At 55.7% G+C, this 27352-nt stretch overlaps 8 protein-coding genes across 8 annotated transcripts; 3 read left to right on the top strand and 5 right to left on the bottom strand.

The window, feature by feature from the left end:
• Positions 1-104: 104 nt before the first annotated feature.
• Positions 105-1536, bottom strand: KVR01_012556 (uncharacterized protein). The gene has a single exon (XM_044786440.1). The coding sequence runs from the start codon at positions 1421-1423 to the stop codon at positions 296-298; it is 1128 nt and encodes a 375-aa protein (XP_044638367.1). The 5' UTR covers positions 1424-1536; the 3' UTR covers positions 105-295.
• A 2382-nt stretch (positions 1537-3918) lies between these two features.
• On the top strand, positions 3919-4636 carry KVR01_012622 (uncharacterized protein; the record flags this gene model as incomplete). Its single annotated transcript, XM_044794263.1, has 3 exons — positions 3919-4107; positions 4307-4522; positions 4601-4636. The coding sequence occupies 3 exons, from the start codon at positions 3919-3921 to the stop codon at positions 4634-4636; spliced, it is 441 nt and encodes a 146-aa protein (XP_044638433.1).
• Positions 4637-4747: 111 nt separating this feature from the next.
• Positions 4748-7885, bottom strand: KVR01_012680 (GMP synthase (glutamine-hydrolyzing)). The gene is made up of 9 exons (XM_044793301.1): positions 7485-7885; positions 7282-7429; positions 7199-7231; positions 7019-7146; positions 6863-6938; positions 6675-6788; positions 6377-6604; positions 5469-6317; positions 4748-5405 (listed from the first exon to the last, which is right to left on the bottom strand). The coding sequence occupies exons 1-9, from the start codon at positions 7530-7532 to the stop codon at positions 5386-5388; spliced, it is 1644 nt and encodes a 547-aa protein (XP_044638491.1). The 5' UTR covers positions 7533-7885; the 3' UTR covers positions 4748-5385.
• Positions 7886-10163: 2278 nt separating this feature from the next.
• KVR01_012538 (uncharacterized protein) lies at positions 10164-12163 on the top strand. Its single transcript, XM_044783836.1, has 2 exons — positions 10164-10597; positions 10670-12163. Exons 1-2 carry the CDS (start codon positions 10388-10390, stop codon positions 11972-11974), a joined length of 1515 nt encoding a protein of 504 aa, XP_044638349.1. The 5' UTR covers positions 10164-10387; the 3' UTR covers positions 11975-12163.
• Positions 12164-12458: 295 nt separating this feature from the next.
• Positions 12459-15855, bottom strand: KVR01_012598 (uncharacterized protein). Its single transcript, XM_044781864.1, has 2 exons — positions 14091-15855; positions 12459-13868 (listed from the first exon to the last, which is right to left on the bottom strand). The coding sequence occupies exons 1-2, from the start codon at positions 14449-14451 to the stop codon at positions 13444-13446; spliced, it is 786 nt and encodes a 261-aa protein (XP_044638409.1). The 5' UTR covers positions 14452-15855; the 3' UTR covers positions 12459-13443.
• Positions 15856-16812: 957 nt separating this feature from the next.
• On the top strand, positions 16813-20439 carry KVR01_012584 (uncharacterized protein). The gene is made up of 2 exons (XM_044784835.1): positions 16813-19340; positions 19470-20439. The coding sequence occupies exons 1-2, from the start codon at positions 19151-19153 to the stop codon at positions 20198-20200; spliced, it is 921 nt and encodes a 306-aa protein (XP_044638395.1). The 5' UTR covers positions 16813-19150; the 3' UTR covers positions 20201-20439.
• A 45-nt stretch (positions 20440-20484) lies between these two features.
• KVR01_012545 (uncharacterized protein) lies at positions 20485-22920 on the bottom strand (the record flags this gene model as incomplete). Its single annotated transcript, XM_044781927.1, has 7 exons — positions 20485-20848; positions 20995-21945; positions 22012-22371; positions 22430-22477; positions 22547-22632; positions 22703-22779; positions 22895-22920. The coding sequence occupies 7 exons, from the start codon at positions 22918-22920 to the stop codon at positions 20681-20683; spliced, it is 1716 nt and encodes a 571-aa protein (XP_044638356.1). The 3' UTR covers positions 20485-20680.
• Positions 22921-24811: 1891 nt separating this feature from the next.
• Positions 24812-27352, bottom strand: KVR01_012616 (uncharacterized protein). Its single transcript, XM_044786297.1, has one exon. The coding sequence runs from the start codon at positions 26661-26663 to the stop codon at positions 25527-25529; it is 1137 nt and encodes a 378-aa protein (XP_044638427.1). The 5' UTR covers positions 26664-27352; the 3' UTR covers positions 24812-25526.

The raw sequence follows: 27352 nt of genomic DNA, 5'->3' as shown, positions 1-27352 counted from the left end.
GGGGCCTTGCTTTAGTGGGTTTGACTGGTGGCCATTTCTCATATACACTTTGAAAGCAGCACCAGTAAGCCAGATCACATCATGGACGACAAGATTTGGCAAGTGCAGAATATGCACTGCTTATATGACATTTCTTGGGTGGTCTAGTTTGAAGCTTTATATTAAATTAATTTTATTTGCATGCCCTCTATGGGGTCGTCAGAATCCGTCACGCCAAACACCTTCGCTCCTTGGAAAAGCATCGGAACTCCTTGGTCTAACCCAAGACTTTTACGCCTGGCTGGAATCCACACCCTCAAACAGACCAGAGCGACCCATTCCGGTTGACCCGGCCGCTTTGTCCATATCCATGAGCCATGCTCCCGCCGATGGCAACCACGACGCCCCTGCCGAGGCTACCCACCACGGACCCGACCCGGCCGCCGAGCGTGTCGTCCCGGGACCTCGCCCTGCCGGGTCCCTTCGCCGGGCCGCGGCGGCCGCTGCTGCTGGCGCTCCTCCTGGCGTCCGCGAGGGACGAGGGTCCAGGGTCGGGGTGTTGTTGGTCGCTGTCGTGCCGCCAGATCAGGCTGCTCGAGTTGCTGCTCCTCCTGCTGTGGTTGAAGAACACGGGCGCCCGTGGCGGTGTCTGGCCCGACCGGCTCAGCGACCGGGTCAGCCGCAGCCGCGCGTGCGGGCTGCCTCGCAATGGTGCTGCTTGCTGGTCGTCCACTATCCTTCCACGTGTCGCGGCCAGGGCGTCGGCGGCTATTTCGGCGGGGATGGTCGGCCGCTCGCAGGCGCTGCTGGACCGGCAGAAGTTGCAGGCGTGGGGGATGCTGGGCCTCTTCTCCTGGGGTGACGAGTCGGCTTGTGGCTGGTGGATGTGTTTTGGGGAGACGGGCTCGCTGTCCTGCCTGGCACGGCCGTGGATCCTTGTTGTTCTGGCGATGTCACCGTCGACCGCTGGCTGGTCGAATCGGAAGCGCTCGTCCAGCGCCATCATCGTGCGGTATGTCACCCCCCTTGCGTACTCGGCCGCCTTCTCCTCGTCCTCTCGCCCAAAGTCTGGCCCGCGCTCCAGCTCTGCGAGCTTCTCCCAGAGGAAGCAGCCTATCTCGTCATACAACACCGGGATGCGCACCATCTTGCGGCACGCCTTGGTGCCCTCTGATTTTGAAAGCCTGCCCAGCCTCCGGAGCCCGGCCATGTTGTGTGGGCAGTCGATCTGGATCAGTGACATGTGCCTTTCCCAGCGGCCTTGGTCTCGGATGGTGCTCTTGATCCAATCTGTCGCATCCTCCGAGTCGCCAGTCTCCTGACGCGCGAACTGGAATTCTTCTTCATTTTCTTCCGGCGTTGGCGGGAGAGGTTGGCTTTTCCTGTGGAGAAACTCGGGGCGAGGAAGGGAGAGTTTGAGGTGGAGTCTTGTGTTGGTGGCCATGATGATGGTGGGCCACTTGGTAGCAGATATGGCAAAGTTCGAATGTCAAGCTCAAGTTTTGGGTCGGAGCTGGGCCCAGCAACTTGACAGCTTCTCACCAGTTTCGAAATCGGATGAGCAGGATCAAGTGTTGTTCAGCGCTTGTGACTACAAATGATTCTTTGTGGGGAGTCACTGAAAGGATGTGGTGCTGAAAGGATTGCTGCTAGCTTGATTGCAGCAAACTCCTTTGACTGCTGAAAAGATACGACCTCCAGGCTTCTGGCCCCGCGGTCTTTGACCTGGGAGGCCGTGGGTTAAGTGAATTTATGATCTTGGCCCTGCGTGATCAGAAGGTTGCGGCACGGTGGGCGTTCCCGTGTCGTCCCATGGGGCCCCCGATGCGGCTGAATGCTGGTGATACTTCGGGGGCAGCTTCTACGCGCTCATCGATCTAACCTTGGGAATTTCAAATACCCCATTTCCCGCAAAAAGGCACCAGATCCTCTTTTAGGCCCACGTGTGTGCGCCGGCAGTTGTTTCAAGCCAATGAGCCAGCCCTGCCCATATCGAGTTCGTTTACTGCACTAGAAGGTAAGTGAGGAACGGGAGAAGGTTTACACACGCGGGACTGGGTGTCCGAGCCCATCCAAGTGGCCGCTTGTTGCCATGGAGCTGCTGTCTAAGACACTAGGATAGGGCCATCGTGGTCACCCACGAGGCGCGGCTATAAATTCCAAGACCATGCCGGCCCTGATTGGCTCACGCTTAGACCATGATTGAGTCCGGCGGCCAAGAAAAGGCACTGGTTCCAGACCGAGCCAAGCGCATCGATCTGTCCCTATTTTGCATCTCACGTGGATCATTGAGGCTGCGGCTGGTCAGTGGTGCGGAAGTAGTCCTGCGATTGGACCTCTTGCTTTGTCTGTCTGCTCTTGGACCTGAGGCGCAGCCGCCGGTATAACTATCCACGACCCAAGGCTCCCCATATGCGACCCCCTTTTCAAGAACTGCAATAGTATCAACACCAAATGCAGCGAGGACATTGCTCTCGGTTCACTTGGTTTAGGCGTGGCCGCCTCGTTACGGAAACCACTGAAGCCGTCGAGTATGACAAATGCCTCAGTGTCACTCGTCTGAGCTTAGCCAGGCCCTTGTGGACGCGGCTCATCCGGCGCATCTTGGACACTATTTTATAAATTGGAAGACGAACTTCCTCCAGAGGCCACGCTTCCATGACTTTAAAGGTCAATAGCTATGAGCCCTTGCTCCTAATATTTACTGTGCATTTTATGGTACGGTGATGTATTCATAATTGTGCGGATGTGATTATGATTACCTTGATGAATAACTAGCACCTGAGTTTTGACTTGATTGGTCATTATTGAATGGATTCTTCTGCCGCATCTGAATTCCTCCAAAAAACAGTTTGACCAGACCAGTGATTTACTCTTATGAAGTCTTTCTTGCCTGGTTTCCTTCCGAGTCCGTGTAAATCCGAAGGCGTAAACGGTCCCTGTACATAGTTGTAAATGCTTAAATATCCGGCATTTAAAAAGAAGAAAGAAGAACGGCCCAACTTTATTGACTTCAATGAAGGAAATTCATACAACAGAATTTGAATAGAAGCAGACTTGTCGGCATACGTACATATTCATTTCTTGACGCAGATGCTCTTGCTCTCACGTAAGCCACTGGGGATATCCGCACAAACGATTGACAAGAACCAGCGATTCTGCCACTGGCTTTCCATAATACTTTTGGTATATTACTAGAAACTCTTTTTCTATGTTTCATCCCATGTGGGCTGCAGGGGCTACCTGCTTGATATTTTGAGAGATGCGGAACCTAGCCCCCCGAACCCCAGGGGTAAAATGCCGTTTCTCCTAAGCCATGCGGAAAATTGCGGTCTAGCGCTACATGTTTGAAAGTAAAGCATACGACTAACGACGGGAGCGAGCGCTTCTGTCGCCAAATTGTACGGAACACCGTTCCCATAGGGCTTGATGCGGTTGGATCAAGCTTTTTGGCCACCCCTAGATCCGTCTGGCTGCAGCGCAATCTGGAAGCACGTCTTAAGTTCCCGGGCGCTCTCACATGCCTGTCCATGCACAGGACAGGGGGTTTTAAGACCGTTTAAAGACTACATATGTACTTATGACCCGGGCTCTCATGTTGTTGTTGCAGACCTGGTTGAGTGTGTCAGTTGCAGGCAAACCAGAGACCTGAACATGGGCTTCTCAATCGTCACTTTGGCCTCTCTGGCCCTGGGAGCCGCAGCCCAAAGCACCGCTGGTGCCTATGGGCAATGCAAGTTCTGTCTTAAAGTATGATGTGTGTGTATATATGTTGACTAACTTCTCGAAGGTGGTGGTATCGGGTACACAGGACCGAGCGCATGTGGCTCAGGATATACTTGTACCACCTATAAGTGAGCACAACTTCAACGACGGAAGCAAGACCTTTTGACAAGATAATAAGGGGCTGACACCCGGTGAAAGCGCCTATTATGCCCAATGCTATCCCGGAGCCGCCACATCATCAGCTGCACCAAGCACCAGCACGGCGGCGTCCACAACGTCGAGCCGTATCAGCACGACGAGCGCGAGCACAAAGTCATCTACAACGACCCTCACAACCTCAGCCGCAAGCACGACCGGCGCGGGTTCCAGCCCCGGGACCCCGACGACCCTCCTGCCCGGCTGGTACTGGATCCGCGGCGTCGAGTCGCCCTACTTCCACAGCTACCTGCAGGCCCGGCCCACGGCGCGCGCCGGCACCGCCCTGCTGGACAGCTACCTGACGGCCGGGCAGTTCAACATAATCGACGGGCAGCTCGTGTACAACACCGGGTCCGGCGCGCCGCTCTACCTGAACGTCGAGGACCCGGCCGACAAGACGCAGCGGGCCCTCGCCGCCACGTTCCAGGCCACCAAGAACACGTACGGCACGTTTGCCTTCTCGGGGGACACCGTCACCTGGGCGGACCCGGACGTGGCGCGGCCCAACACCGCGGCGTTCTATGTCTGTCCTGGCAAGTCTGCCTCGGGCGAGAACGCGCTCTATGTCAATACTGGGGCGTACCTGTACCAGACGCCGAGCGGGTGCTATGATGTTGATGTAAGTTGCTGGGATGGATCCCATTTGCGGCGGGGTGTAGAAGCAATTGTGAACAACGCTAATAAATTATGGATACAGATACATTACTACGGAGGATCGACAGCGAATCTGTGATGGCAGCTGTTTAGGGTAGTAGTTGGAACCTCACTTCCATAGTAGACTGGAAATGTATCGCTTGTAAAGCACCACAACAAGGCTGTGTGCCTACAAAACAAAGCTTCAAAGTTTATTCTGTTGAAACAAAGGTCTTTCGATTGGAGAGATCTTCAAAACATCATACAGCCCAGCCAGGCGATGAACTTGCAAGTCCTCAGCGAACAGGTCACCGAAACGTGACGAAAGGACGAAGACCACCTTTGTCTTCAAGCTGTTGCACAGAGGAAGAGGCACCGGCTAATATATCAATAGTTGAATAAGACGCCGCATTCAACAATCAATATCATCCGCTGCTTCATTTAGTCTATTCATTCAATCATCCGCTCTCTCTCTTTGCCACCCGCCGTCACCGTGATCCCCGGCCTCTTTCCACTTGTCTAAAATCCAGAAATTGTCTCCACGATCTAGCAATGAAGCGTTTCATCTCTACCGGACGGAATGAGGGACGAATAAGATTCCCCACTGCCCTTCGCGATTCCACTGCGCAAAGGAACAGCTGTTTGTGACCATGGCCCGTCTCACAGAGCGGAGGATGACCGCGAACCGTGGATGGGCGCAATCTCGCAAGTATGCGGTGGCAGTCGCGCGTGCGGGGGCCATGTGACATTTTTAGGTTGCGAGACCCAGAACTGGACCCAAAAGTCTGCTGTTGCGATGTCGGCGTCAACGACAGAACAAAGGGGCCCCTTCACAGCCTACAAAGCCAATCACTCCAACTCGATGGTTCCTGTCGTGCCATTAGTAAACCCCCCCTAAAATAGACGATTTTTTTCAACCTGGGTGCACATACCTGGAGGCTTGCTCGTAATGTCGTAAGTGACACGAGAGACTCCGACAACCTCGTTCACGATCCTCCGCGCGGCCTGCTTCAGGAAATCGAAGCTGAACTCGTACGGCTCGGCGGTCATGAAGTTGACCGACGCAACAGCACGGAGGATGACGATGTAGCCGTAGACGCGGTCATCACCCATGACACCAACAGCCCTGTTGGTGTCAAGCCCGGCGTAGGCCTGGGCAATCTCGTCGTAGATGCCCGCCTCCTTGATCATGGAGATGAAGATGTTGTCGGCCTTCTGGACGATCGCGACACGCTCGGGCGTGACGTCCCCGATGATCCTGATGGCGATGCCGGGGCCGGGGAAGGGGTGGCGCATGACCAGCTCCTCTGAGATGCCAAGCTGGCGGCCGAAGCCGCGGACCTCGTCCTTGAAGAGCTCCCTCAGGGGCTCAATCAGCTTGAGGCCTTGGCCGTTCATCATGCGGGCGGGCAGACCGCCGACGTTGTGGTGTGTCTTGATGGTTGCCGAGTTTGAGCCGGGTCTGAAGCTCAGAGACTCGATGACGTCTGGGTATAGGGTACCCTGGACGAAAAACTCAACCTTGCCCGCGTTGGGTGTGTTCTCGGCCGCCTTCTCGATCCTGACAGCCTCCTCCTCGAACAACTCGATGAAGAGGTTGCCAATGATCTTCCGCTTGGTCTCGGGCTCGCTGACGCCCTTGAGGGCCTCAAGGAATCTCGCTGACCCATCGATGACGGTCAGGTTGATGCCGAGGTTTTCCTGGAGCGTCTGCTTCACCTGCTGGCTCTCGTTGAGACGCATCACGCCATTGTCCACGAGAACGGCGTGGAATCTGTCGCCTGGTTTCTAAGTTAGCATACATTCACAGAATTCTTGAACTGGCGGTTATAAAATTTACCAATGGCTTCCCGCATAAGACGGGCAACTACCGTGCTGTCGACACCGCCCGAGACTGCGCCAATGACTTGGGCCTTGTCACCAACCTGCTGGCGAATACGTTCGATCGCGTGCTGAATGAAGTCGCTCATAACCCAGTGCTGGCGGGCTTTGCAAATATCGACGGCAAAATTCTTGAGGATTTCTCCTCCGCGGGGAGTGTGCGAAACCTCAGGGTGGAATTGAATTCCTGTGAGTTTTTGGTCAGATCATCTTGGAAAGTTACAGCAAGTTAAGTCATTGGGCCAGCAGCTACCTACCATAAATTGGCTTGGTCTGGTGGGCAATTCCTGCATACTCAGAGTTCTTGGAGCTGGCAATCCTGACGAAATCCTTGGGTAACCTGACCAGCTTGTCAAAGTGGCTCATGTAGACTGTTGACTTGTTAGATTGATGTCTGCCTCTCCACAGGGGAATCTGAAGCCATGTGGATACGAAAATTGCTTACCGTGCATTGACTCTCCCAGACCCTTGAAGAGGTGGTTAATGTGATCAGAGCTGCCATCTTGATAGATGTTCAGATCCTTTTGGTTGCGGATTAGCACATTTCTTGCTGGATTCCGTTTGGCACCAAGAAAAAGTTTCACTGAGTTTAGTAGCATACCGTGTGGCCATACTCCTGGTTCTCGCCCGGGGCGACGTTCTCAGCGCCTGATAGCCAGGCGATCTCCTGGCAACCGTAGCAGATTCCGAGGATTGGTACTCCCAAATCGAAGAAGGCAGGGTCGACGTCTTTTGCCCAGTCAGTTCATGATCCCCGGGGAGTAGATCAAATATCACTTACGAGGAGCCCCCTGATCCTTCACAGATGCAGGTCCTTGACAGAAATCAGCAACAGCCCCCGGAGAAAGGTTCAATGGCGCTTGCCTCCGCTGAAGATAATCCCCTTTGGCTTCCAGTTCAGCTCGCTGGCCCTGGTCGGACCTGGCAGAACCTCACAGAAGACATTGAGCGACCGGAGACCCCTGAGAATCAGGTGCGACGTCTGACTTCCAAAGTCCAAGAGCAGGATGGTCTGCAGAGATTAGTATCAGCGCCGGGTGCATTTGAGTGTTTGCGAGGTGACTCACGTCGAAGATCTCACGGGGCGGCCTGGCCGCAGTGTCACCGCCAGCCATTTTGGAGTGACTTTTTGAGAACAGCGATAGATTGACACTGGCAGTGTAAGAGAGAGACCAGGATGACCAAGCCTTGGCAGCAGAAATAGGGGTGTGACGCCTGATCAAGTAGGTCGGCGTCGCGGTTTCGCAGAAAATTTAGACCATCTTCACTCGATCGGGATGCAGGGGTGGGGCGAGAATCGGAGCTTGCATTTAAGTTAATCCGCCACGTGCCAGCCAAGCAAGCAATCAGTGCAGACTGTCTCGCCTCTTTGGGCGAGCCAGACCTGACCTGAATCGTACAGATACAAGACCAGATGCAACCAACTATCTGGGGCTCTTATCTGGGTGAAAGCCGACTTGCTGGCAACAAAGGATATTGACGCGATGCAGGGACGTTGAACGTTGCGACCGCGCAATCTTCACGCGTCACTTGCATGTGACAGTCCCCTCTGATTGGCTCCGAGTCTGGTAAGTACCGTCCAGGTTGGCAATCCAGGGGTGCCCAGCGTGTAACACCAGGGCTAGCAGGTCACTCCTGGGAAGAGCAGCACGACTTCCCAACGGCTTTCCTTATGCAATCCGGGCTATCTGAAAAGTGGATGATAGGGTAATCAGCTTGTGGAAATTTAGAAAAGCCTCGTTCATGCAAGCGCTTGTTGCTGGTGAACTTACTGATCCTCTACTCCGTACACATCTCCACCACACGTGGTCTGCATCTATCCATGTCAGCCAAGACCCTGGCACCAAATCCATCTTGTCAGTCAAATCTCAGAGGCTCAGACCTCTTATGTCCTTGATATGTGCGGGATCATTACAGAACGAAGTGATCATACTCCAATCCGACTTCCAAGGTTGTTTGAAAATTTCCTTTTCTTCCGAGCTACCTCCACTCATGACGACTCTGGTTATGATCTTGTACGAACACGGCCAACAAAAAGGGCCGAAGACCGTAGCACAGACCGTACGACTATGCATTCAGACTTGCATCAATGCAGCGGTCGCTGTTTGGGAACATTAAGCAGCACAAGAATGCCAGCCGTCATTCCTCGCGACTCGGCAGCCCAAAGTGCATGGCAGAAACCGTCCGGTCCAATTTCACCGGTAGCAAGTGTGACATTCTACCAGCTCACATGTGCACGCTCCTTTACTCTCCAAACGAGGATCCATATCGTGCGTTAGTGGGTACTAGAGATAGTTACTATAACTAATTTTTAAATAGGAAATCCCTTTTTTATAAGATTAACTTTAAATATACTTAAAGAGGAGAGAATATTAACTTTTAAATAGTTAAATAGTATTTTAATATACTTTTAATAATAAGAAATTTAAAGAGGAAAAATAGTTATAAAAAAAGAAATAAATTTATAAAAAGATTTATAAAAGAGAAAAAAGTTATAAAGATACTTTCTTTTATATAAAGAGAGGAAGAGTACTTTTTTTTTCTTTTTTTTTAACTTTAATTTTAACTTTAATATTAAGTCCTTCACTTTCTTTTTTTAATTTAATTAGTTAAATAATTATATTTAAAGATTTAAAAGTAATAATTTAAATTTAAATTAATTAAAAATTTAAAACTTAAAAAAACTTAATAAAAAAAGAAAAAAAGAGAATCTCTTATAATTAATTAATATATTTAAATAAAAGATTTACCTTTAAAAATTTAAAAGAAAGTTATTTAAAAAGAAAAACTTTTTTAAGAAAGTTTATTTTTATATTTATAATTACTTTTTTTATAATTATTTTTAACTTTTAAAATAATTTTAAATTTAGAAAGGATTATTTAGATTTAATAATATATATTATTATAATTATTAGATTAAAATAAATATTATAGTAATAGTCTTAAAGGGAGAGAAGTAATATAGTAATTAAGAGGTTATTAGAAAGGTATAGGTGTTTATAGTGACTATCTCTAGTACCTACTAACGTATGGTATGGATCCTAAGCGCTGCTCGCCGTGGAGACCGAGAAGTGTCGCGATTTGGGACAGACGGTTGCTTCTTTGCGATAGACTGCATCGTGACTGCTTCGCCGCGTGCGCATTTCTAGTCAGCGGCGCCGCCGAGAGCGATGCCTCCTAGCCTTGTCTGTGCGGCGCCCATACCGTGCTTGGGTAGGCTGTGAAGCAGCACTGAGGTCAACAAGGTTCCTATTACTACTAATTAATCCGACAATCAAGATGGTACATATCATTAGCTGTGTTCGCTTCTATTCCGTACGCGTCCGAAGACATACACGGCGCCTTCACGCTCAAACACCTGACTACTAGTAGTATTTGGAAAACATGCAATATCATCAACAGTAACAAGTATCGGAATCAAGACGGAGCTATTCATACCCCTGGGCATGGTAGTGAATCACACCATCCTGTCAAATTTGTCCAGGACGCTTGAGAAGCCTCAGATTCTTATACCCGGGGGCACTTCTTTCATTTATAAAAGTCTAGGTGGTCCAACCAGGATTTAGGGGTCTCTCCACTTCAAATATTGGCTGTACCTACTCAAGTATGCATCTCGCTGTTGTTTCCCCCGCGATGCCTCCGAGAGCGCTGCGGGGATGTTGGATGACCCATTTCACGACCCGCATCGACTAACACCTCTGGTGCTTTGACAAGCTTTGCGCCGCCGCCTAGCTGCCGCCCCTAAGCTTCCTTGGCTCTAGCCAGGCGACTTCCTCGGTGCCATGTGTTCGTTTGTTGAGTTCTTGCTTGGGCTCTCGCCTTATTGCCCTTATCCCCGCAGCCCGGCATATACGCACAAGTATAATTATCCAGACATGGTGCTTACCCCCTGGACGTCCTGAACGCTCCCTGATACCACTACGTGCCTGTGGGCCATCAGAAAAAGCATCCTGCTCCTCGCAACCTCACAATGGCTGGTGATATCGCCCCAGCGGACCACGGGCCCGGCGTCGAGGTCGATGCCGCCACCGAGAGGCGACTCGTCCGCAAGCTCGACCGCAGACTGGTCCTGCTCGCCTTTCTGTGCTACATGGCCGCCTTCCTCGACCGCTCCAACATTGGCAACGCCGAGACGGCCGGCATGAGCAAGGACCTCGGGTTTGACAATGCTCAGTATCAGGTAGGCCAGCCACTTGCCAGCCCCTCCGTCCCTGGCTCCGGTGCGTTCGTTGCTGACATTGATGGCCCCCAGTGGCTGCTCACAATCTTCTACATCCCATACATCCTGTTCGAGTGGTTCGCGCTCATGTGGAAGATCCTGCCGCCGCACGTGTGGGCCTTCGCGACCGTCCTCACGTGGGGCATCGCCTCGATGCTGCAGGCCGCCGCCTCCAGCTGGGAGGGCCTGATGGCGTGCCGCTTCTTCCTCGCCACGGCGGAGGCGGGCTTCGGGCCGGGGATCCCCTACCTCTTCTCCTTCTTCTACACGCGGAGGGAGCTCGGCCTCCGCTGCGGCGTCTTCCTCTCGGCCGCGCCGCTCGCCACCACCTTTGCCGGCGCGCTGGCGTACGGCATCACCGGCGGCCGCTACAGCGGCATCGCCGGCTGGCGGCTGCTCTTCATCGTCGAGGCCGTCCCGCCCCTGGTCCTGGCCTTCGCCGTCCTGCTCTACCTGCCCGACTCGGCCGCGTCCGCCCGGTTCCTCACCGCCGAGGAGAAGGCCATCGCCCGGGCCCGGGCCATCAACCACTCGGGCCGGGAGGGCGGCACCGCGCAGGGCCACAGCCTGGGCAGGATCAGCCCGCGGGAGATCCTCGAGACGGTCAGGACGCCGCAGGCGTGGGTCATGGCCATGATGTACTTCAGCTGCAACGTGGCGTTCGCGTCGCTGCCCGTGTTCCTGCCCGCGGTCCTGCAGGGCATGGGCTTCACCAGCGTCAACGCGCAGGGGCTGACGGCGCCGCCGTACCTGCTCGCCTTCGTCGTGTGCATCGCCTCGACCTGGGCCGGCGACCGCACCCAGCAGCGGGGGCTGCTGATCGCGGCGCTCTCGCTCGCCGGGTGCGCCGGCTACGCCATGCTGGCGGCGTCGCGGTCCGTCGGCGCGCGCTACGCCGGCGTCTTCCTCGCCGCCGCCGGCGTCTTCCCGGCCATCGCCAACATCCTGTCGTGGGTGCTCAACAACCAGCGCGGCGACACGCGCCGCGGCGTCGGCATCGCCGTCATGAACCTCGTCGGCCAGTGCGGCCCGCTCCTCGGCACCCGCGTCTTCCCGGCGCGCGAGGCGCCGTACTATGCCAGGGGCATGGCCGTCTGCGCCGCCTTCATGGCCTTCAACGCCGTGCTGGCCCTCGGCCTGAGGACCTACTTCAAGCTGCGCAACGACAGGTGGGACCGCGCCGCCCGGGAGGCGCCCGTGTCGTCCGGCAAGGCTGGGGGCTACGACCACGTCCCCGATGTTGTCACTGCTGGTGGCAACAACAGGCACCTGGGGGCGGCCGCTGGGGCCGAGGCGGACGGGCTGGAGAACTCGGCCGAGTGGAGGTTTGCGTTGTGAGATGGCGAGTGGAAGGAGAAGGCTGTTGTTGCCCCGGCACGCCTGGTGCAACCTCAGACACTGCTCCAGTACGTGTACTCAAGTATATACACCGCGGTTTGAGTGGAGTGACACCGGTCTACAGGTGCTCGCTCACCTTGGCTTTTTGTTTCAGAGTGTGGATCGCAAGACGCCGGCGGCCAGCATACACAGACACTTTTGAAAAATGTTTGATACAGAAGTAACATTGAACTGCCACCGAGCTCAACCCAATCAAGCCTCCAAAAAAAAAAAAAAAAAAAAAAAAAAAAAGGAGACAGGGAATCATAAATTCCTGTCCCACCAGGCCTCAAGCCTTCCTGGGAACACCCCGGATTCCGCCGCTGGGGTGAATTTCCCCGGCCCACTGCGACCCCCTCTTTCTCCCCATCGATCCCCTTCCGCCGGCTACCAACAGCGAGACGCGAGGAACTCCACAAGGAGGAGGAGGAGGAGGAGGAGGAGGAGGAACGCACAAGCATCACGTGGGCGGGGCACAAGGGCAATTCGGCAGCGCTGTCAGGCAGGCTGGCAGGTAAGCAGGTAAGCAGGAACCCAAGAAAGACTTGCCCAGAAGCGGGTGTTGCCCACTGGCATCGACGGGCGCCTGCGTCGGACGACCCGTAATCATTGGGTTACGCCAGATTCCAACACCCTTCACCCTCCCCCCTGCCCCCCTCTCCTACCCTACCCCATACCATCATCCCCAGTGACACCCAGCTACCCGGCGGATGGGCGGGCGGATAGGAATGGTGGTGGGAGGGGGAGGGGAAGATCTCGTGGCACGGGACACAGAAATACACACACACACACACGCAGAGGACGCGCCGAGGCCGAATGTTGCGTACGGTCGTACGAAGCGAGACATGCCGGGTTGTTCTCGTCCTCTGATTATCGTCCGCAGGCACATTGCCTACCCTATGATTGGCGTCACCAATCGGCCGAGGCACCCAGCCCCAGCCAGTCCAGTCCAAGCAGCACTTGAGCACCCATGGTAAAGTAAAAGAGAGAACCTCGATTGGGTCCATGATGATTCGGCGTGAAACTATCGACAATATGTGAGCGAGATTTGTTGTCCTCGTGATGGTTGGTAATAGACATTTGTGTAAGAGTGAGAGAGGAGAGCGAGAGCCTGATGACAACCCCTGCAACAACCCGGAGTAATATGTCGGGAGAAAAAAGACAAACGTGGAACACAAGACAAACGCGTGACGAGCTTCGGGGAATTCCTCCGCCAGCCGCCTCCCCAATGCGCAGATCGTCCAACCTTTTTTTCCCCCCGGCCCTGGTAAGGCACGAAAGCACGACAGCCACACCACACCACACCACACCACCCACCCTTTATCCCCCAACAGGCAAATTAGGCAATAGATATGAGGGAGAAGAAGAAGAAGAGAAAAAAAAAAGAGAGCAAACAAGGAAATCCAGAACAAGACACTAGGGAAGCGTCGTCACGCAGAGGCCGAAACAGCCAGCCCGGCCCCGGCCCCGGCCCCAGCCCCGGCGGCCCCGGCCCCAGCCCCGGCGCCCCTCCCCACGCCGCCGCCGCTCCGGTAGCTCATCCCGAGCCGCTGGAGCATGTGCTCCTCGACGGTGACGACGCGCCCGCCGACGGGCTCGCTGCCGTCAAAGGGGGCCAGCTGGGCCTCGGCGTTGCCGTCGAAGAAGAAGGGCACCGAGTAGCGGTGGGCCCCGCTCGAGTTGATGACGCGGTGCACGGCGCTGCGGTAGATGCCCTTTGTCCACAGCGCCAGCATGTCGCCGATGTTGACCACGTAGGCGTCCGCGTTGGGCGCCACGTCGTGCCACGTGCCCGCGTGCGGGTCCTGGACCTGTAGGCCGCCTGCTGAGTCTTGGAGGAGGAGGGTTATGGCGCCTGTTGGGTTGGGAGGGGGCGTTGGTTGTTAGCTTAGATGAGATGAGATGAGATGAGGTTGGATGAGTGTAGTAGGCCGGAGCGAAAGTCTGTGGGGGTGATTGGAAAGGAGTGAGTGAGTGAGGCGGGGAGGAGAGTGAGAGAGATATGGGCCATGTCACCACCCCAGTCACATGGGTCACCGAGGACAATAACTCGGAAGATGCCGCGGGCGAAACGTACCAAAGTCAGTGTGCGCACCAGCACCAAGCTGCTTCTTGCCGCGGGGCGCAGGAGGAACATGGGCCTGGGGCTGGGGCGGGTAGTGCAGCAGGCGCATGATACAGACGGGGTCGTTGGACACGAACTCGTGGAAGATGTCGTCGCCGTAGGGGAGCCCCTTGGCCAGGATCTCGAGGACGCGCATGGACAGGTCCATGACGGCGGCGTAGTACCGCTCGGTGGGGAGGCGGAAGTCGGACTCGGGCATCGAGTCCGGGAACATGTTCTGGCCCAGCAGCTCCGGGTGGGCCTTGACCTTGTCCGACTCGAGGGGGAGGTCCTTGCCGATGTAGAAGCCCTGTGTTTTTGTCGCGGTTGGCATGGTTTCCCAATCTCATCTTCCCCTTGCACGGAGCACGTGGACGATCACCCCTTCGTCTCTTTCTTGTTCCCTCTTTCCCCTTGCCCCCCCGGCCCCCCCCCAGGTTCACGCCTTCTGGAGACATTGATGATACTCCACCACACAGACAACATGCCCAGATATGTATGGGTCATGAATATGCTAGGCTGGGTGCTTTGCTCTCACCTCTTTCAGGTCGGGCAGGGTATCCTCCTGCAGTGTCTGGGCGCCGATGATCTCGTAGCCCCTGTTCTTGATGAGCGGGTGCCGCAGCGCCTCCTTCTCGGCCAGGGGCAGGTCGAAGAACCGCCTGGCAGCGTCCAGCACGCCGTCCTGCATCTCGCGCGGTATCCCGTGGCCGACGAGGGAGAAGAAGCCCGTGTTCATGCAGGCGTTGCGCACGTCGTCGACGACCTTCCTGGCGGCGTCGGTGGAGGCATCCTCGAGGTAGGGGCTGATGTCTATGGTCGGGATGTGGAAGCTGGAGGGCTGTTGTGATGATGGTAATGACGATGATGGGTTCATTGTGCTGATGTTGCAGTCAGGATGGCAAGAGTGTGCATAACACGGGGGACTATTGACGGGGATGATAATTATATTGGGGGAGAGGCGAGGAGAAGGAGATGGAAGGGGGAGCAGGCTGTGCGAGGTCAGGTGTTTTTGACGATTTAGCGAGTGGGCTTGAGGGGGGAAAGCATATGAATAATAATAATTATAAGAATAATAATACTGGTAATGGTATTGATAAATGATACCGTTGTGGTTGTCGTTGTCGAGCGTGACGTCGTGAGGACACAGACGGTGGACCGGTGAGAACAGACCCGAACGAACCTACATATATGCTTCCGCTGCGGGCGTGGCAGGCTTGGAACGGACCAACACCGGCAGCAGGTAGCAACCAGGAGCAGCACCCGTGGCCCCAACAAGCCCCGTTGGCGAGTCAGAAGCACAAACATTCGATCAATACAAGTAAAGCAAGTACTACGACGACCGGAATCCGATCCATGGGTGCCTCCATCGACCGCCCACCCCCCCTGCCCGCGCAATCCCATCGACCATCGACCACCGACCATCGACCATCGAATTTGGCATAGGTGGTGGCTCCATATTGTCGCAGCCTGCCCCAGGTCTTGTGTAGGTATGGCGTTGTGCGCAGTGCATGTGTGTGTGTGAGAGTGCTGGCGAAGTGTGTGTGAGTGTGTGAGTGCGCGCAGGGCGAGAGGGTTTGGACGATTGTTTGCCCCGTACGTACTGCACAGCATACACATGTGCAGTTGTGCTGTGCTCGTGTGCTCGTGTGCTCGTTGTGGGCGTACACGTCCTGTGTAAGTGTGTCTGCATGATAGAGTATAGAGTACCGCATTCCCGGGCCGCAAGCAGCACGAGAAAAAAAAGAAAAAAAAAAAGACAGAGACACAAATCGAGAGACATGGCTAGGGTCGAACACAAGACAGGTGGACAGACAACCCCCCGATCCCCCGCAAGACATCAAAAAGCCCCCATCAGGGTCCAGCCAACAGGCAAAGCAGATTTGGGTTGCGCAGGCCGGCGGCTTCGGTATGGCCGCCACAATGCACCCCACTGACGCCGTTGAAGATTCGGGGCTGCGGTGCACCCATCGCACAGGCGGCCGGAGCCTGCCGGGGGCCTGGCCCGCGGACGAATTGGGGGGCGCCATTGGGGGGAGGGGGCTTGTCGAGAGGGGCAATAGTTTGGTCCTGTTTGGTCCTGGATGTGGTCTGGCCTCGGTTTCCGTACCTACTTAGACACCTGGGCATACTACTTAGTGCCTAGGTAGGTATGTACCTGTTGGGGCTGGATATGTACTAAGTATCTATCCAAGCAGGTAGAGATGGTTCAGTCTGAAAGTAGCAACATCAATTGATTGAAGCAGGGTGCAGATGGTATTTGCTTGGTCGATCACGCCTTGCGCTTCCGAGCCCCTCTCCCCGTCTGCCCCTGGTGCATATCATCATCGACGTGGACACTCGCATATCCACATACGTGCGTAGACACATGCGCCAGCCTCGGACCAGTGGGCACACCCTCACAGCCCTCACAGCCCATGCCTGGCTATTGGCACCACTGACACCACTAGATCTGTCCCTGTGTCGCTGTGTGATATGTTGTTGAGTCTAGTCTGGTGTGCATCATTGATGTGTGCATGTGTGCTTTGTGTGCCTGTGTATGCATCGGTATCTCTGCATGTTGCAGCACATCCCCACCGGCATATACCTGACAGGTCGCACGCATCCTCTCTACACTTCCCCCTTTAAGGCATCGGTGTCGACCTCGCCCTCATCTTGGCCCCGCCGTGCCACTGGCCCTCCCACCCGGCCTCTCCTCCTCCTGCACCTCTGCTAGCTGTCCTTGTCTTGGTCTCCTCTTCTTGCTCGACCGCTACTGCAAGGTGCCATACGCGAGCCTCCTCCAATGTCGCAGCCAGTACAAGGGAATACCCGCGCAGCGTAGCTACCAGCCCGCCGGATCGTCTCGGGACGATTGGGTCGTGGAGGCTAGCACACGTGTGTGTGAGCCGTCATCTGGGACAGTCTCGCCCGCCCACTGGCACATCTATCTGGATGCAGCCGCCCGGGGTCAGCAGCTCGCTTGTTCGGCCGTATGCATCGTAGCGCATGGCTATGAAGAGGAACCAGGAGCTGTTGTTCCTGCCCTGCTGCCCTGCCCCTCGGCTGACCGATCCCGCATCCAGCCTTGCCCTCGGCGCCTCATCGGCCGGCTGCCGAGGCGAGGCCAGGCCGATGTTGCCCTGTTGTATGTGACCGAGCATGTCCCCTGCAAGTCGTGCCGGTGGAGCGGTAGTCCCTCGCGGCCCAGATTAGGCTCGCCATCCGGCTGTTGACATCTCGTGGGCCGTCACGGGAAATCGACGTCTCTTCATTTTCATCTTCATCTCGCCATCCACAGCCTGAGAGACAGCACTTGAGGACCACGGCGCCCAGGGAGTCGTCCTCAGCCCCTTCCCCCCTCCCCCATCTCGATCCGGGCCCGTGGCGACCTCCTGACCAAACAAGATCAACGAGATAAGCGAGGCGCACGCACTCGGCTATGCACGAGCGAGACGAGGGCTGCACCCCAAGTCCAAGGGGCACCGCTTACGGCGCGCCGGCCTTGGACAACCAACCCCTCATGGCATCGTGTCATAGCGCCCTCACCCTCTGAGTCGGCTGCCCGGGCGCCGCTCAGGCATGCGCGCCCTGCGAGGCGGTTCGGACGGCGCCGACGGGCAAAAATACATGCGATGTCCTTCCGCTGTGCTCATGTGGAGACCTGGTCGGTTGGACGGCGGCATGTCCGGACTGGAAGATGCGATCAACAGTTCTGAGCACCGAACTTGACCCTCTCCTATCAAGAGCACCGTCACTGCATGCGTGGCCAGGCATGTGGGCCTCGTCGCCTATTACACTCGAACATGAGGGAATATAACTCCCCGCTTGGTGACTGACATCCCATCCATGCAGGAGCTTGTCGTCCAACATGCCTGCCCTCAACAGCCTGCCCAGGTGGGTGCGCGATCGATGGAATCCTCCCCGGCGTGCCAGCAGAACCTTGTTTCGGGCATATTCGCGAATAACAGGACACGAGACAGGTCTTCCAAGTCGCAAGAGGTCAGAGATGCGGGTGCCAGAATTGAAAACACATCTAGGGCGTCTCAATGCTTATCGGTCGGGGCTCTCGTGGTTGGTGAAAGTGCGCAAGTAAGGGCACTGAGGGGTGGCGAAGCGAGGGGGAGTTGGGAGATAATCCTCCAAGCTGGGAACATGGGCTAAATCGGACACAGAAGTGTCGGAATTGGAATGGTGTGGCTGTTGCGTACGCATACATTTCTCCCCCAGTCTTGCTGGGCCAACAGAAATGGGACATGACATGACTGGATGGACTGACTGCCCAGGTGGCTGGGCGGACCGATTACATTATACGTCTGAACGTCTGTACGAGCACGAGTACGGTGATATACGTGCTAGCTCTGCCCTAACCCCGGACCGTCCAGACTGGGGGGCTACCCACTCTATAAACAACAACGCAATGGGAAATCTCCTTGCTTTCGGGGGCCCTTCAATGCGCAGCCACCTACCTGGGGGGCCATGTCCCCCAGCCTACCCGACACGGTGGGTCCGTATAAGAGGACCGCGTATTGTATAACACCTCATTGGCCAAGCGCACAGGAGAGGAGCCGCAGCATCGAAGAGATGAAGCAAATACGAACCAATCGGATAGCGTCGTATACGCGTATCCCGCCCCGGACGGGGCCCATATTCCAAGGCCCGCCCGAAAAAGGCCCACAGACGCCGGAGCTTCTACCGATGTGTAAGACGGCAGTCTCTTGTCCCGGCTACAGAGCTGATGGAATTTTCACCTCCTGTTATAAAGAATGAGGCACGCTCCATTGTGCGGAAGAGCCGTCTAGTTATGCATTAATCCTTCCTCAAGGCAGCCGAGAGCCTAAGTATTCAGTCACGATAAGACTCTTGTTGTGGTCCCGAAGTATTGCGGCACTTGACCGTTCCTTTCCGACTCGATTTGCACAACTAGAAGATATCCACGACATCACCTTTCAACGACCAAGGCGAATAGAATCCCACCGAATAACCAGCCAGACCACGTACACTCCTGTTCCACCCCGGCGGCAGATACACACAGATAAACAAATACAAAAGCCATGGCGGGCGAAGCTAAAAATGGCGTTCTACCATACAAGGGCGGCACCTACTACCTGTGGCACTATGTACCATCCATGCCAGGCGCCATCATCTTCATCATCCTCTTCATACTCGCCGCGGCCGCCCACAGTTATCGCATGTTCCGGTTCCGACAATGGTTCTACATACCCTTCATCCTCGGTTGTATCTGTGAGTTGATGAACCCGCCCCAGCTTCCACCAGCCCAGCCCTAATAAGACGAGGCAAGCAAAGCAACCTTGGTCCTACCTACCTACCTACCTACTAACACATGGGATACTTCCCACCAACCAAAAACAGTCGAGGCAATCGGCTACGTAGGCTTCGCCATATCCCACGACAAGACCGACCAGCTCCTGCCCTTCATAATCCAGTCCGTCTTCATCCTCGTCGCCCCGGCCCTCTTCGCCGCCACCGTCTACATGATCCTGGGCCGCCTCGTCGCGCGCGTGCCCTCGGGCCCCTCCTGCAGCCTCATCCGCCCGGCCTGGCTGACCAGGACCTTTGTCGTCGGCGACGTCTTCTCCTTCCTGCTGCAGGCCAGCGGCGGCGGCCTGATGGCCGTGCAGGGGAGGCAGGACCTCGGGCAGAACATCCTCCTGGTCGGCCTGTTCGTGCAGATCGTCATGTTCGGCCTCTTTGTCGTCGTCGCCGTCGCCTTCCACGTGCGCTACGCCCGCATGCTCGCCGTCTCGGGCGCCTACGGCGGCAGCGGCCCCAGCCCCGACGGTGGTATCCCCTGGCTCAAGGTGCTGTACATGCTCTACTCGGTCAGCCTGCTCATCATGGTGCGGTCCATCTTCCGTGTCATCGAGTACATCCTGGGCCAGGACGGCTACCCGCTCAACAACCAGTGGACCCTCTTCATCTTCGACTCGCTCCTCATGTTCCTCGTCACCGCCCTCTTCTTCTTTATGTTCCACCCCAACGACATGGTTGGCTCCCAGCAGCAGGATGTTGGGTTTGATGAGGTGGACACTTCCACCAGCGTCGATATGCCGCTGCAGCAGAAGACACGGGCGCAGGTTTAGGGCTGACGGGCTATCCTGTGTGTTTGTGTTACAGGAAATGGAGCAGACTGGCGGGTCATCATAGATGGTCATATTTCTTTTGTCCATCAAATGAGGGCGTGTTGCGGCTGGGACTTAGGCGGCCGCTATTGGATAAAAGGAGTTTCCAGGTTTTGTATATATGTACACATAGACGAATTATCACGATCAAGACAGGGTCACAATACGCCTCACCGGTAGGGGGGGGGGGGAGGTTCAGAGTGTCAGAACCCAAAATGATTTGGCGTTTTATTTGTTCGTAATTTTTTTGGTCATGCAAGTGGCTGAAACCTGACCTCTCTCTACTTTAAGATGCATTTTGAATCAATCGTCTGAAAACGCTGAACACGAGTTTCGGTGGCCCAACCCAGCAACTTGCACTCTTCCAAGACCCACCACCAATCCCCCATGTCTTAGAACAGTACGCATACACACCAACTTGTCCCACCACACACGTACCCATCAAGCCGGCAACGACCAGCGCCCATGAGCCTTGACCATCTTCCGGGTCTCGGCAGCTCCATAGGTGGGGAAATCAACATCACTCTCGCGCGGCGTGTAGTCGCGGTCCTGCACGATAAACTGCAGGCTCGGGATCGAGGCCAGGTCCTCGACGGGCGTTCCGTCGCCCTGGGTGTGTCATGCATGTGGTCAGCTTAGAGGTCCGTCTCCACTGCCAGTGTGACATGCCTGCCTTTTCTCGCGAAACATTTCTCTGATGAAACAAGAAGAAGAAGAAGTAGTAAAATGAACAAGGAAATAAAACGGAAACTCACCCTGAGCACCTCAAACCTCAAGGTGCGGTTCAGGAGCAAAGCCACCCCCTCGGCATCATCAAGATCAACACCACCACCACCCTCAGCCCCGCCCACCAACGCGCCGAGCGCCCTGTCCAGCGGGATCGTCGAGTGCGTGACCCCCACGGCCGGGATCCCAAGCAGCGACATGCGCCCGGCCTGCTCCCTCCCCGCGCCCCCGTCAACACCACCACCATCATCGCCCACCACCAGGTAGCACCCGATGACGGCGGGCAGCGGCACCTCGGCCCTGTCGACGCTGATGGCCACGGACCACGTCTTGCGGCTCGCCGCGGGCCGGCGCAGCACCTGCGGGGATGACCCTCCGGCGGCGGCGGCGGCGGCGGCGTCGTCGTCACCACCACGGCGCGCGAGGCGCATGCGCCGCGCCTCGGACGCGTTGCTCGCCGTCATCGGCTGGTTGCTGTAGAGCGCGTTGACCTCGAAGCGGACGTGCTCGGCGAGCTCGTCCGAGCTCGGCGGCGGGGCGGCCGTCGTCCCGTTGTCTCTCTCACCCCCTGTCTGAAGCTCCGGGTACGTGTACCCCAGCACGGCGACGTCGCGCACGGAGCGGCTGGTGTGGAACCCCTCTGCGCCGTCCGGCCAGCCGTCCGGGATGTGGAAGGGCTTGAGCGGGGTGTCGGCGCTGACGTTGCCCGCGCGCAGGCCGTACAGGGCGTCGGAGTAGTCGACGACGGTGAAGATGCTCGAGTTGGGGTAGATGGCCTGCCACAGCGCGATGAGGCGGTCGACGTTGACGTGGTGGAGCATGAAGGCCGGGTCGAAGGCCGACCAGTTCAGGTCGTACATGGTGCCGTTGTTGCACCCCACCGAGTTGTGCACGTTGTTGTGGGGGCTCTCGAAGCTCGTTGCTGTGTAGCGGTCCGTCTCCATGTTCTCGAAGGAGGTGACTGTCGTGAATGTGTTGTACTTATCGTTGTATCCCCCATGTCAGTCTCCCACAACCTTGGCGGGGTTGAAGGGCCTTGTCCTTACCACCTGGGCTTTGAAGTTTGAGGACTTGAGGCCAATATTCACCATGGCGTAATCATCATTCATGCTCTGTGTAGGGCAGCGGGTCGTGCGGCTCTGCTCAGACAGAACCCCCGCGGTCATGTACCGGAAGGTGAAGGGGTAGTTCTGGAACCAGTAGCTGTTGAAAGGGTTCTGAACAGTCTTGGGCCCTGTTGGGGTGTTCACGCTGATTCTCTCATGGGTTATGATATCTGGAATTGAAGCGTCTGTAGCCCAATCCCAATATGCAACCCGCAAAGATTCTGCCGCAGCCAGGTATGCCGAGGCATTGTCGCCTTTGTACCTCTGAGAGATCTGGATGGCGTGGGACACCAGAGTTTGCTAGGCGAGATATTAACGGGGAACGTTCCAATCAACCGTGGACAGCGGCTTCACTTGCTTCGTAAAGGGCGATAAACGGGCGGTGCCAGAGCCCGAATAATAAATGCTGCCGAATGTCTAAGCAGCTGAATCACCCTGCCATGAGGTGGTTGCTTCGAGCTCAGCGTCTCCTTACATTATGGGGACAGAATCCAGCGAGGTTTGAACCACCAGGAACCTGTCCAACGTCACTCCATCCCTGAAAAGGGAGGCCGTGTATACCTGTGGTGCAAAGTTAACAAAATAGTACTTGAACGTCCAAACCGTGTCGTCCAGAACAAGACGTCCGCACCCATGAGCTGGAAGTAAGACAGCACATCATCCTCGTCGACGCTCTGGAGCTCCAGCAGAGCCAGAACGTACAGATCCCTAGAGAATCCTCAAAACGTCAGCCTCATCTTACCCCGTCCGGTGTGCTTCCAAGTTCCGCGGCCGCGGTGAGACACCGCAACCGTGGGACAGCGGGGTTCAGCCACACACTCACCACGAGGGCCCTCCCCGAGCCCACATGTCGTTGATGTTGATCCTGGCCGGCGCAGCTCCCGTTTTGGCGTCACGTCCGGTCAGAGGGCCGGTGACAATTATCCTGTCTGACTGCTGTGGTTGCGCCACCACTTCGCCTGCTCTCAGCGCGAGCGCAACCAACACAAGTGACGTGACGAGTCTCATGGTCCCTTTATTGCGGCGTTGCTGAGGAGAACCATGAGGTGACAGATTGAGAAAAGGATAAGACCAGGTTGAAGATCTTGAGATTCGAACAGTGGCTCAGATCTCCAGATGGCCATGCAAGGGAGGCCGCGAGGACGTCAAGCGTGTGGGGTCTCTGTCCGAGGGGAAGAATCAACACGTTACAAGAAGATCCTCTGTATGCAGAAAGAAAAGTCCGCTACGCACCGACCCTCCGACCAAACAAGTAGATACCACCATATAGTTATATCTCTGCTTCAAGCAATCGCAGTTGTGCATTCATCGTACGGTGCCGCTTGGACATGATGGGCAACACTGCACAAAGATCATGGTGACAAAACCACGATCCGTGCGCTCGCTCTTCCTAGAACAGCGCGGCCAGGACTGCCGAGTATCCGGTCAGCCGGTGACGCGGAGGCATTCCACCGCAGAGTTTTGACACACTTGTGCTCAGCTGTGCACAAAGATTTCATCATCCTTGTGCGCGCGGCTCGCGGCAGCACAACACGCTCATCCCAACAACAGTCCAACAGCAGTACTTCGAGGTCCGGATGGGCCGTGAGCCGACTACGGCTTCCATGGACGGCGGCGTCATCCCGGCCTTCACCGAACACTAACATATATCAAACGACATATTCTTCCCCAAATCGCTCATTGTGACTAGAAACATTGCCCGTCTGTGAACGAAAAGTCACGTAGCACGGGGCGCAGGACCGAATCCAACATTGGAGAAAATAATAGTCACACCGCGTCCCCGGTACTCATTGCTTCTATCAGGGGGGTAAGGTGAGCCTTCTCTGCTGGTCTCGTATTGATAGCCCACCGCCTTCTTGTCTAGCATTACTGACTGCCATCAGTTGTCTGCCGCGGCGATGTGTGAGCACGCCATCCATGCCCTGAACTGCAGGTTGCCGGTCAGACCCAGCAAGGCTTTCATGAACAGAAACATGCATGCTCGTATTCCCTTATTTGGAAGGTTATTGGTATGCCGGTTTCCTTTTCTGGCTGGAGAGTGGAGAGAGAGATCGCCAATCGTGCAAGAATGGGGCACACCAGTCCCTGACATGTCTCACCTGCTAGCTTGCCGCCAGCGTCGTGCAACTATCAATTGATGTGGGTGGCTGGACCTGGACCACTTGGTCATGACCTTCTTGCTTGGGGGCGTGGGACAAACGCGTGGGGGAAGATGTGGTGTATTCGTCACCTCGTCCCTCGACGGGACCCAGACAGCCAGACCATTGTATACCATGCTACAGATAAGCAGGGAATCAGCGGTTAGATACCGGGGAGCCCCTCAATCCATTCCGATGTGTGTGACTGAAATTTAGTCTTTCTGATACCAGGGAAAAAGAAAGGATCGACAAATTGACGAGATCGGGTGGCGCCTTCGGGAATCGGCAGACACGAGAAGAATCTGACTCCCGGGAGTCTCACTTGCTTCTCTCCCCTCGGAAAGACCAAGGCCGTAGATCGAGCTCACCGCATCAAGCCCGTTGTCTCAATTTGGTGCTCCTCAGGCCTTGAATTGGCTGCGCTTAATTGTGATGGAGTTTCTCCGTGCGGTAAGCTTGATCGGTGCGCCTCAATTTCTACGCTGTGCTCTGGTCGTCCTGTTGGCCGGCGTCGTACCTCGAAGTAGATTCCAGTTCGAGTGCTTGCTTAGAAGCAATATTGTCCTTCAATGTTCCCATTGTTTAACGCGAATCATTGCGGTGGGACGAAGCGAGTATTTTGAGGCTGGAGAAAAATCTTCCCGCTGAATCCATGTGCACCAAAGCTTAAAAAAGTGTTCCTAGGCTTGCTGATCTGTTATAAAATCGCCCGTGATGTACCCAGGCAAACCATCTCAGGAACTATCTGCAGATTTTATCTGCGCGGAGTAGCATTGGTAATCATTAGAATAAAATTCAGAGGCATTTAATGATATTGACTTCTCCTTGGAAGTCATGCCCTCATCACCACTTGTAACCCAGGCATCTGAAGTTGCCTATATACAAAAGGCTTTTTTCACACCCCGCCACTGAACTTGACGAATACAAAGTGAAGCCCCATAAATTTTGACAGGGTCAAGAAACTCTTCTCCGGAATTTTATGCCATCTTCGTCTTTCCTTGATGATGGAAGGGCCCTAGCTCAAAGAAATCTCCGCTTCAATAAGTAACCTGACTTGCTATAACGCCGTTCACACACGCATGCACGCCTTGCACGACCACCGAGCCCATCACCGTATCAGTTGCAGATATGGACGACGGTCCAGAAGAGTCGCGGTGAATTCATGGTTTTCTCTGAGTACGGATGGCATCACAAAGATCGACTGGACGGGCAAGACAATTGTCTGGAGGAAGCATGCTGCTTGTCTCCGCCTCGGCTGGAAACCGCATCCCGAGGTCGACAATTTGTGTCCCGTTGCCGATCAAGGTTTCGAATACCTCACAGACTCTTCTCCAACAGAACGAGGTCCCGGAAGCCCTCCTTCCAACTTTGGGTTTGTTCGGCTGTAGGTCTGGGCAGAGGGCTTCGTGCATACCCGCCGTAGCCGTTCCAGGCCTGCAGACCTGCCTTGACGCCTACAACACCACCCTGTATGGCGGTCCAGTCTCCAGAGGCGACCGTGTCCTGCATCTCTTGGGCTTCGGCCACATTTCCTGAGTTGTAAAGCTTGATCGTCTTGATGCAAGCTTTGGGGGAGATGTTGGCCAGGCCGGCTAGGATGCCATGACCACCAGCAACCAGGGATTGGATGGTGAAATCAGCGGATCCCGCAAGCACAAGGAATTCGGGTTTCTTGGGATCGTAGTTTTTGGTGAGCTTCTTGGTGGCGGCGGCTACTCTAGCCAGCTTTCCCGTGTTTCCACATGTCAACTTGACCCCGACGATGTTGGGGTGAGCCGACAGCTTGACGACAATATCCGAGGACAAATCCAAGCCGCCGACTGCGCCTGGGAAGTTGTAGATGATGATTGGGATGGGAGAAGAGTCCGCGACCGCATTGAAGAACTCAAGAATAGTGGCCGAGGATGGCGCAAATAGGGATGCGTAATAGGCAGGCGGCAAGACAAGCGCGTAGTCGCCACCTGCCTGCCATGCCTCTGTGCAGTACTGAACAGTCTCTCGCACACTCTGGCTGCCACAGCCAACGATCAGGGGCATTGAGGAGAAGCCAGCGTCGTTCAAGGCCTTTCTCGTAGTCGACGTGACCAGCGTTCTCTCCGAGTGGGTAAGGTGAACTGCCTCCCCGTTGGACCCTTGCGTGGCCAGGCCAGTCACCCCTGCGCGTGCCAGGCGCACGGCGTGGGAGGCGATAGTCGCGGTGTCGACGTCCTCATTCTCGTCAAAAAAGCACATGGTGGGCACGTAGACCCCAGGCACCAGCGGCCTATCCATATGTGAATCATTCTGCACGGATGTGCTATCGTAAGAGCTACTCAGAGGCGAGGCCGAATCTGCAGAAGACAGGCCACTGGGCACTGGTAGGGCCGAGGAATGTAGGGGACGGAAGCCCCGGTTGAAGCCATTGAAGCCGGTTGTAAAGCTGCCAGCGGGGGAGGCGTCACTGTGAGGGGCCATCTTTGCTCTTGTGTGGGATCCCAGACCCGATGCAGCTGAATAGCTTGAGATGGTATCAAGAAAGACGAGGAAGTGAGGCAGACAGGGACGCAGGGGAAAGAAATAGGATGGAGTCTAGGGGAGAGCGTTATCGAGTGGAAAGGCCTGGGGACGTTCTTATAATGGTCAAAAGAAGCAAAGGCCGCACCAAATGCATCAGACGTGATGCTCCTAGATCCCTCGCGGAGTCCCGTGGTCACACTGTGTATTTGGATACCCTGCTGAAGCGGTCCTAGGTCGACAGCCGTGGGCGATATCCGAGGTCGCGCCGGATACATGAGGAAATCCCGGAACGTCTGGAGTAAGCTGAACATCAAGAAGCTAGTCGAGGCTGCGTGTGATGCTTGCTGCACGCCAACGCGCACCGCCCGACCGCCCGCCTCTTCAGCATGGAGACGTGATGGGGGTCGCAATGCTCTCTGTTGGGGTCACAGTGCGCAATCCTTGGCTTTCAGGAAGTCGATATCTGGCAGCCTGGTCCTTGCTAGACCAAGTCTCGAGAAAGATCACCACATGGGGAGCCCCCAGCCTTTGAGCTATAAAAAAAGCGGACCGCGTGGGGGTAGCATCAGTCTGGCGTGGGCCAGGCGGCGACGCCCGCTGAAAAAGCAAAGCTGACTGTAGGCCCAAGCACTTGGCCAGGAACCACA

This window comes from Diaporthe batatas, assembly GCF_019321695.1.
Source record: "Diaporthe batatas strain CRI 302-4 chromosome Unknown Contig00020, whole genome shotgun sequence".
In the NCBI taxonomy this organism is placed as follows: Eukaryota; Fungi; Ascomycota; class Sordariomycetes; order Diaporthales; family Diaporthaceae; genus Diaporthe; species Diaporthe batatas.
The sequence above is the reverse complement of the archived record's forward strand: the minus strand, read 5'-3'. Positions and strand labels throughout refer to the sequence as shown.